Raw genomic sequence first — 10390 nt, 5'->3', positions numbered from 1 at the left:
CTGTCCGACAGTAGTAGTGAGAAGAGAGCGTGCCTGACAGAACCTGAGGAGCCAGTTTTTCCACCCAGAGGGTGTTCTGTATATGGAACCAGCTGTCAGAGGGTATGGTCGAGACAGATAAATAACAATGACAAGGTGTTGGATAGGAAAAAACACCAAATGCAGGCAAATGGGACTGATTTAGATGGCATCTTGGCTAGGATGGACTGGTTGGGCCAAATGGCAAGTTTCCATGCTGTGTAATTCAATTCGGGTTTGTTTCACTTCACATATACAGAAAGGGCCAAAAATATCATGAAGGATCCCACACACCCTGCTCCAGGATTGTTTGTCCTCGTCCCATCAACGAAGAGGCTTTACAGCATCCATGCTGACCAGTAACCTTAACAACGGTTACTACCCCCAGATCAATACCACTACCCATTAATCGGCCCCACCCCACAAACACATACCCATCCATCACCTAGTGTCACAATTATGTACATAGTGTAGCAATTATTTATAGGATAGCTTTTGTTTTTTTTTGTTTCTCATTCTGTTCTTTATGCTGCATCATTTTGTTCTCCTTTACACTCGTGTACTGAAGATTGACAATACTCTTTAACTTTGCTTGCGCGTGTAAGGGGCCCTCGTTCATCCCGCACCCCCCTTCCACCCACCTTGTTCGTACGTCACAGAATTAGCAAGAAACAAATCAGCAGACACTCATTATTGCTTTAAAGAAGCCTCTTTATTTTCAAAACGAGAGAGAAAAAGGTAATTTGATCAAATGTAATCCCGCCCACATCAAGTCAGACACCCAGGTATAAGACACCTCCAGGTATGCTGGTCACAGTGAACACGCTGGTGCAGTACAAAAATACTAACAAAAATATTATTCTAACTCCAATCTGCCATTGTATTCAAATCTTTAATTACATTTCTTATACAGTATATAAGCTCTATAAATATAGAGAAGGCACTTGAACAGTTTCGAGAGTTGTGCTTCCAGAATTATAGCAAAGGTTTGATACCCACCAAGGTAACTTCTATACCGGTAGAAATATTCCCAGCAAAAATCCTGGCTGGAAAAGCCAGGCTCCAGTGGTTAACTGGGGGGGGGGGGGGGGGGGTTGGAGAAGGGACCCTTTTTGTTTCAGATGGGGCAATGTCAAAGGGGCAAGGGGAGTGGGTCAGCTCTCTGCGGGGTTCAAGAATTGGGATGGGATCTCCTGGTCACTAGACTTGCAGTGCATAATGGAGGCAGAGAGTCTCAAGTCTTTTCTCTCTCCCCCTCTGGAAGTGCCGCTCTGATCAAATCTCGGGGTTCCAGCTCCGGCTGTCCCAACTCTGGTCCAGTCTCCCCCATCACACCCCCACCTCCTGGTCGTCAGGTTGCTCGGTTACATTAACAGTCTCTCACCACACACAGGTCAGGGCGCCCATTCAACCACGCAAGGCGGCACTGGTCCAGAACCTTCGGCCCAGAATTTGGGGTCTTACTGTGACAGGTCACTAACATTGGTGGGTCCCTTTCCCTTTACCCCCACCCACAGCAAATGGAGATCCCCATCACGGTGCAACCAAAACTGCAATCGACATTCAATCTTTAAAAAGTAATCCATCAATTCGCTCAGAACCAGAGCCCGCAATATTGGTTGAAGCATAGCATCCTCTCACCATGAGGCACACACTTTCCCCATAGCAACATCACTCACTTACCTCCCTTCCAGGTGGTGGAAAGGGTTTGTCCCCACGACAAACACTGCCCTCCCTCCACTCCCAATACACACAGCCTGCCCACCCCCACTGCAAGTGTAACAGGACAGAGGGGTACAGGGGAAAACAGTTGGAGGTGAAACAGCAACTGGACGAGAAAAATGGCCAATCAAACATCGAGGAATCAGGCTAGACAAGCCACTGAAAAGTTTCAAACAAACTATCCCCCCCACACCCTTGTGCATCTGGCACTATAAACCACCCGCCCCTCACCACCCCAGGGCAGGAGACCAACTTGCCTCCGACAGGAGGAGCACCTAGGTCCTGATGGGGGTGTGGCAGAAGGAACAGGGTTGGACCACCTTTCATGGTCTAATGGCTGAGCAGAACAGCAAGGCATGGGAGAGGGGTGGGCAAAAGATGGCTGGATTCCTCTTGGAAGACATCAGTCACCCTGGAGTGGAAGGGGAGCCCCTGGACCACACTCGAGACAAAGTCTTACCGAGGTTGGCGGGGGCGGAGTCCGTCATAAAGGGCATCCTCCAGGACCACACACACCCCTTTGACCTTCGTTCACACCACCCAACACCAGGGTGTCTCAGACTCGCCACAGTGACAGGCTGTCCACGATGGTGAGCCACGTGCAGTGCGAGGGAACCAGAAGTCACAATAGGTTCCATACCCCCCCCACCCCCCCGGTACGGTGCCTGAGTGCGTGCAGAGGGAGAGGAGAGATCATATCTGCATGGGAGGCTGGGGGGAAGACAACTTCCTCTCCCTCTGGTTTCATCTGGCCCCCTATCCCCCCACACCCCTAAAACCGGGTCCAATAAATTCAACCATGTTCAATCAGAAACTGTTTCCTTCACAATCTCCGCCTGTTCATTACGAGCTCTCTTTAAGAGATCATCCTGTTGTGCCACAGTGGGAGTCATCAGCACCTTGTTCTCCCTCATGGGAGAGGTGGGGTGGTGAGGATGGCTTGGGGAAGAGGGTGGGGGGAGGAGAGGAGGCCTTTATGTGTGGGTACGTCCTCCTGCATTATCTCATCACCCCAAAACAAGGCCCTTTCCAGTGACCGACAACTTGGGGGTGGAGTTCAAAGCAAGGAAAGAGTCCCGTCAACAGTTTCAGAAACCGCCCCCCTCCTCTAACGCCCAAATTCAGCAGAAACATGGATCTTCTCCAAGGCTGAGGTGGGGCATTTGATGCCCTAATTAAGTGCTTACGAGGGTCTGATAGTCCATTGTGCCCGGTTTACTCCCATTGGGGAGTGCAGTCATTAGAAAACTGCCACTCCTTCCCCAAGTAGAAGAGGCAGTGGGCTGGTGTGTGGAACGAGGGGTGGGCACACCTCGAGGAAGGTGGTGTGGAGGGTGAGGAGGTAATCGAAGGCGGGTCCAGCCGCCACCCCTCGGTCTCCGCTTGGCTCAGCGCTAGCTCGATTTGTGTTCCTGCAGCAATGCATAGATGTCCTCCTCCTTCGATAGTCTCTCGAAGAATGGGATGAGATCCAAAAGTTCTGTGTCAGACATGTCATCGAACCAGGAAGCGATGGGAACCTACCAGAGGGTGAAGGAAGACAGTTTGTTAGAAACTGGCAGGGGAAAGGAAGCCCTCACACTCGGGACCACGTAACTCTGACACGTCAACCATCCAACGCCAGCCACTTCGCTATCCCAATTCAGTTCTTCCAACATTGCCCACCCACAAGTCAAGGTAAAATGGTCGAAGCCCCTGGGTTGGCCTTTTCATTTATTTATAGATACAGTGCAGAACAGACCCTTCTGACCCAACCAGCCACAGCATCCGGCAGCCCACCTATGCAATACTCGCCTATTCACAATGACCAACGAGCCTACTAACCTGCACGTCTTTGGAATGTGGGTGGAAGCCCACGCAGTCACGGGGAGAACATACAAACTCCTTACAGACAGCACCCGGAAGTTGGAGGCCCGCTGTTTGCGAACCCAGGCCAGCAGCTGGAGGCAGCTTATCCTGGGGTCGGAGGCCTGTCTGTGTAGCACCGACAATCAGAAGATTGGAGTTTGGGCCTCACCACTGACTCTCAGGAATGAGTTTCCCCCCACATTCCGAAGATGCCTCGGGTAGGAAGGGTTAGCAAATTGCATAGTTGTGTTGCTCATTAACACAAACATCTCAATTCTCTAGATGTTTTGAAGTACATGTGATAAATACAAGAATGTGACTATTGTCACATGCACCAAGGTACAGAGAAATACACATTACAACTGCGCACTGAATTATTACACAAGGAAAAGTGAATGGTAATCCGTGTGTGCAGCCAAGAGTGATGGGGGAAGATCTCAAATGAGTGACTTAGTCAGAAGCGAGGCAAAATGGCATCACCTTCGTGGACCCTGTACAGATTACAGAGGAGAAGGTGTTTGCTGTCCTGAGGTAAATCAGTGTGGATAAATCCCCAAGGCCTGACAAGCTGTTCCCTCCAACCCTACAGAAGGCAAGTGCAGTGATTGCCTGGGCCCTAGCAGGGATACGTAGCATCCTTAGCGACAGGTAAGGTACTGGAGGATTGGTGGGTAGCTAATGTTCTGCTCTAAACATAGACCAGGGAATTACAGGCCGGTGAGCCTGACATCAGTTGTGGAAAGTTATTGGAAGGTGTTCTAAGGGACCGGATACGAGTACTTGGATCGACATGGATTGATTAAGGATTGTCAACATGGTTTTATGCATAGTACATCACATCTAACCAATCTCATAGAGCTTTTCGGGGACGTTACCAGGGAAGTGGATGAAGGCAAGGTGATGGACGTTGTCGAAATGGACTTTATTAAGACATTTGACAAGGTCCCACACAAGAGATTGGTCAAGAAGGTTCAGTCCCTCAGTGTTCAAAATGAGAAAGTAAATTGGATCAGATATTGGCTTTGTGGGAGAAGCCAGAGAAGGGTAGAGGATGGTTGCCTCTGGAGGCCTGGAGTGTCGCAGAGATCGGTGCTGGGTCTGTTCTCGTATTTCATCAATGATCTGGATGATAACGTGGTTAATTGGATTAGCAAATTTGCAGATGACACTCAGATTGTAGCGGACAGCGAAGAAAGTTATCATGCCTTGCAGAGGGACCTGGATCAGCTGGAAAATGACAGATGGAATTGCATGCAGACAAGCGCAAGGTGTTACACTTCAGTAGGACCAACCAGGGTACGTCTTACATAGTGAAAGGTGGGGGTGCCGTGGAGTGTGGTAAGGCAAAAGGACCTGGGAAGAAAGGTTCATAATTCATTGAAAGTGGTTTCACAGGTAAAAAGCTTTTCTAGATCAAAGAATTGAGTAGAGGAGATGGGATGTAACGTTGAAGCTGGTGAGGCCTGGTTTGGAGTATTGTGTGCAGTCTTGGTCACCTACCAACAGGGAAGTTACCAATCAGGTGAAAGTGCCCAGAGAAAATTTACAAGGATGTTGCTCGGACCGGAGGACCTGAATTATTAGGAAAAATTGAATAGGTTAGCACTTTATTCCTTCGAATGTCGAAGACTGAGGGGAGATTTGATAGAGGTATACAAAATCATGAGGGGTATAGATGGGGTAAATGCAAGCAGGCTTTTTCCACTGAGGTTGCATGGGATTACAACCAGAGGTCATGGGTTAAGGGTGAGTGGTGCAGTGTTTAAGGGGAAAATGAGGGAAAAATTCTTCACTCAGAGGGTTTTGAGAGTGTGGAATGAGCTGCCAACATTAGTGGTGAACGCAAGCTTGATTTCAACATTTAAGCGAAGTTTGGATAGGGACATAGATGGCAGGGGTATGGAGGGCTGTGGTCCTGGTGCAAATTGATGGGAGTAGGCAAGTTAACTGGAATAGATGGGTTGAAGGGCCTGATTCTGTGCTATACTTTTCTATGACTCTAAAGGATACAACAGAATGCAGAACAAATTGTTACCCCTACAAAGTGTAGTGCCAGCAGACAATGAGGTGCACGGCCAGAACAAGGCAGGTTGTGAGGTCAAGAGTCACACTAGGGAACCATTTAAGTCCAAAAGCAGCTGGGTAGAAACTGTTATTTCACTTCCATCACCCTGATACGTCAAACTCCCAGGCCAAGTGTGGAGGGATGGGATTAATGCAGACGAGTTTTAATGGATGAGGAGGATAAGTCCAAAGGAGATGTGAGGGGCATGTTGTTCTTAAACAAAGAGTGGTGGGTGCTTGGAATACACAGCCTGGGGCAGCGTTAGAGGCAGAAACATTCAGGATCTTTAACAGACATCTACATGAGCACATGCTGGTGAGGGAGATGGAAGGATGTGGACATCATGTAGGCGGAAGGGATTAGTTCAGTTGGCCATTTGATTATTAATTGAATTGGTTCAGCACAACACTGTGGGCTGAAGGGCCTGCTCCTGCACTGTACCGTTCTATGTTCTACGCGTTCTGAGTGCCTAGAGTCCAGCTTGCTCTGACACACACTCAGTACATGTGACAGTAAAACAAATCACTGTTCAGTATCGACCTGACTGTTTTATTGTGATTTTCTTTGAAATTTAACAATTAATTGTCTGCTTGTATATTAAGTAGGTCTTATACACATGTAAGAGTTTAGTGTATCCCCTAAAGGTTAAATTTGTATGATCCTAGGAAGTTCTGGAAGCTTCACTTGGAATTGCTTATTTGAATAGAAGTTTTCCAATTCTCCGACTCTTACCTGCAAACTCAGATGGGATTTTCCTTATCTATGTAGTATAAGCCGAGCTGCTCCATGTTGGACGCCATCTTTGGTCTGGCTTTTTTGTTTTGCTTCTACCTCCCTTCACTAGACCTGTTCATTCCCAACTCTATTTACACCTAGCAAAGCAACTGTGAGGCAACAGGTTTTGTGCCTTCTTCCTGACTTCTGAAAGAACCTTGGATTGAAACATCAGAACCCAACAGGACACAGTGGGGCCCAATGGCCTGCTTCCACGCTCTCCAATCCCTAATCCTCCTCAGAATTTGCTGGAACCCTGACTGGTGTGGTAGTGCTGCAGAAGCAGGTGGGGAATGGTTAACCCTGCGACAGTGGGTCACTGGAACGGCGAGGTACCCTACCCCTGGAGAGGGAAGGGGTGGGAGGTGTCGAATGAGGAAGGGCAAGCCACACACCGCATTGTTCGGGTGGAAGATGTACGACGCTGGCGAGTTGTCCACGATGATCAGCTTGTTGATGTCGCGCCCCAGCCGGCTGAGGTCCTTGACGTAGTTGCCCCGGTGGAAGACGCAGGACTCCCGGAAGAGGCGGCAGCGGAAGGCCCCCCACTTGTCTAGCAGGTCAGCCACGGGGTCTGCGTACTGCAGGAGAAAGTAAACAGGGTCAAGGGTGGGGGAGGAGAAACACAGAGACATCAGCAGCTGAACACACACAAGAGCAGTGAGGGACGCAGTTTAACATACGAGAATGTAACCCGAGTCGAACACATCGATGGAATTATGAAAGTGGCATGCCCACAGCCATACTTAATTTGGAGCTTGAGGAGATCCGACTAGCAAAGTTTGAAGGACGTACACAGAGATCATTCAGACTTGAGGAGATCCGACTAGCAAAGTTTGAAGGACGTACACAGAGATCATTCAGACTGGTTGCAGCTCTGGCTGGTGTGGAGACTCCTAATCACGGGATCGGACAAAGCTGCAGAGGGTTGTAAAGTCGGCCAGCTCCATCACATGCACAGCCTTCCCCACCATGGATGTCATCTTATAAAAACAATCCCTCAAGAAGGCAGCTTTCAACACCAAGGACCCTCGACATGAGGCTGTGCCCTCTCGTCCTAGACCCCCCTCCATGGGAAACATCCTTTCCACATCACAAGGGAATGACTTCAAGACTGAAGGAGGCCCATTTAGAAATGAGATGCAGAGAAATTACTTGTTGGGGGTGGTAAATCAGTGGAATTTGTTGCCACGAGCGGCTGTGGAGGCCAAGTCATTGTGTGTATTTAAGGCAGAGATAGATAGGTTCCTGTTTAGCCAGGGCATCAAAGGGTATGGGGAGAAGGCAGGGGAGTGGGGATGACTGGAAGAATTGGATCAGCCCGTGATTGAATGGCAGAGCAGACTCGATGAGCCGAATGGCCTACGTCTGCTCCTATATCTTATGATCTTATCTACTCTGTCTAGATCTGTCAACATTCGAAAGGTTTCAACAAGATCCCCCCTCATCCTTCTAACTTCCAGCAAGTACAGACACTGCCTCATTATTTTGCTCTCCTTTCACACTTCTGAAAAAATATATTTCTTGTTGTAACTTACAGAACTTTTTCTGTACTGCTGCCACAAAACCATGAATTTCATGACATATGTCAGTGATAATAAACTTGATTCTGACATCTCGATTGTGTACTCAATGAAGACCAGAATCAGGCTTGTTATCATCGACATTTATTGTGAAATTTGTTGTTCTGTGTAAGACGTAAAGTTATTATTAAATATATAAACAATAAACAGTGCAAGAGAGATCTGTGAGGTAACGTTCATGGATCTTATGGTGAAGGAAAGAAGCTGTTCTTGACTCATTGAGTGAGGGCTTTTGGGCTCATGCAACTCTCTCTGATGATAAGGGGGCCACGTCCTGGACGGTGAGGGTTCTAAGTGATGGACGTCATCTTTGTGAGGTACTGCCTCTTGATGATGTTCTCAATGGTGAAGTTTAGAAGAATGAGGGGTCAGGGGGAGGGTCTGGATTGAGTGGACATGGAGAGAGTGTAGGAGAGTCAAGATCATCACAATGGAGAGGCGTCCCATTAGAACAGAGAGGAGGAGGAACTTATTTTAACCACAGGGAGGTGAACCTGTGGAATTCACTACCACAGACAGTTGTGGAGGGCACATTGTTTGATGTATTTAAGACACTGGTTGACATGTTCTTGATTGGTTGGGGGTTAAGGGTAACAGGGAGAATGTAGGTGAATGGGAATGATAAACAAAATTCAATCATAAGTGAATGGCAGTGGATATTCGATGGGCTGAATGGTCTAATTCTACTCCTACGTCTTACGGCAATAGTTCTCAGAATGGAACAAGTCCGAAATCCCCGATACAGCACCCCAGGAGACAGAGGGATATGTGAAAAGTGAGGGACACAGTCAGGGTGTTGAGGGGTTGAGGCAAAATCTCACCTTGGACAAACTCGCTGTGAACAGGACACACTCGAAGAGTTCACCCATTCGCCTCAAAAACTCATCCACATGAGGCCGCTTCAACACGTAGACCTGGAACAGAGAATACACTGGATAAGGGAGAGCAGAGGCTTATCACACAATGGCCAGGGGCCATTCATCCCATCGGGTCCATGCTAGCAGTCTGCAAGATCACTCCAGCTGCTGCCACTCCGCTGAAAGTTCTTTCCTTTCTCATACGGACCCAGCCCAACGTTCCGGCACTCCCCACACGGTCTGACGTCTCCTCCATCAGACCCCCTCACAAACTCCTCTGTCCCAGTCTGCCCTCGGAGCATTTCCCCAAAGTGGAGGGGGAGAGGAGGGCAGAGGGAGGGGATTGAAAACAGGGGAGAGGAGGGACCTGAGGGAGGGCAGAGTGAGGAAGAAAAGGAGAAGAGAGAAAGGGCTGTGAGGGGAGGAAGGAGATTCAGGATCACAAGGTGACTGAGACTGACTGTTCAGTGAGTAATGGAAGGAGGAGGCTGCATTAGGATCATTGTCAAAAGAAACAGGCACCACCCAGTGTTGTGTATTTAGTGTTTCAGTAATACTGTAAATATATTGTTTGTTTAAGCATTCCTTGATGTTTACATATGTAAAAGTATGCGAATGGCACACGTCATTACTACACAGCGCACGCCTCACTAAAGTAAAAATGAGTAGATGCGCATCTCCCAGGGCTCCAGTGCTTTTCTTTCAATTAGCTTCTGGAGTTACAAATGTAACTCCCGGCCACCATCCAACCTGTGGCCCATCCTTACAACTTCCTGGCACCTCCAGCCCCTCCCTGCTCTACCCAAATGGTGAAGAGGCTCGGGGAGGGAGCTCTCCTGCAGTAACCGGAAGGCGAGGGGCTGCTCCTGTTGGAATCTGGACCGGCTCCCGAGCCAAGTAGTCAAGGACAGGCCTGAGTTATACCAACAGCCTATCCTGGATTACTTGAACCAGGCCCACGGCCTTGTCTTGCCAGCAGCTCCACGCCTGTGGGTGGGTGGGGTGAGGAGCCCCTCCCCTCACTCTCAATGCTGTGCTTTCTTGAGGGGAGGCACCCCAGTAACCAAGACAAACACCAGCCCCCTCCAACCTGATGGCATGAATATCGATTCCACCAAACTGGAGTAATCTCTCCTCCCTCCCCCGCCACTCCTCCTCCTCTTTTTCTATTTCCCATTTCGGTTCCCCTCTCACCCCCTCACCTCCCTTTGGTGCCTACCTCCTTTCCTTTCATCCATGGCCCACTCTCCTATCAAATTCCTTATTCTTCAGCCCTTGCCCTTTTGCACCAATCACCTTCCCATCCACCTGGTCTCTCCTATCCCCTACCAGTTTGCTGATCCATGGCCTCTTCCTGTGCCACTCTCAGGTTGGAGGAGCAACACCTTGTATTCCGACTGGGCAGCCTCCAACCTGATGGCATGAACATCGATTTCTCCTCCTGGTATCTTTTTTCTTCTTTCCCCCTCCCCCTTCCTCCTCCTATGATTCCCCATTCTGGCCTCTTACCTCCTCTGCTCAGC

The 10390-nt window shown here is 48.9% G+C and overlaps 1 protein-coding gene across 1 annotated transcript in view; it reads right to left on the bottom strand.

The window, feature by feature from the left end:
* Window positions 1-705: 705 nt before the first annotated feature.
* The window catches only part of LOC132392946 (carboxy-terminal domain RNA polymerase II polypeptide A small phosphatase 1-like), a 43010-nt gene continuing 33325 nt past the window's right edge, over window positions 706-10390 (bottom strand). Inside the window, exons 5-7 of the mRNA XM_059967554.1 lie at window positions 8832-8924; window positions 6823-7008; window positions 706-3260 (exon numbers count right to left, since the gene is read on the bottom strand). Of these exons, the coding sequence (XP_059823537.1) occupies window positions 3135-3260; window positions 6823-7008; window positions 8832-8924 (405 nt within the window). The 3' untranslated portion in view covers window positions 706-3134. The remainder of the gene's footprint in view (window positions 3261-6822; window positions 7009-8831; window positions 8925-10390) is intronic.

This window comes from Hypanus sabinus, chromosome 4 (genome assembly GCF_030144855.1).
Source record: "Hypanus sabinus isolate sHypSab1 chromosome 4, sHypSab1.hap1, whole genome shotgun sequence".
Lineage (NCBI taxonomy): Eukaryota > Metazoa > Chordata > Chondrichthyes > Myliobatiformes > Dasyatidae > Hypanus > Hypanus sabinus.
This window is presented reverse-complemented; position numbering and strand designations above follow the sequence as displayed.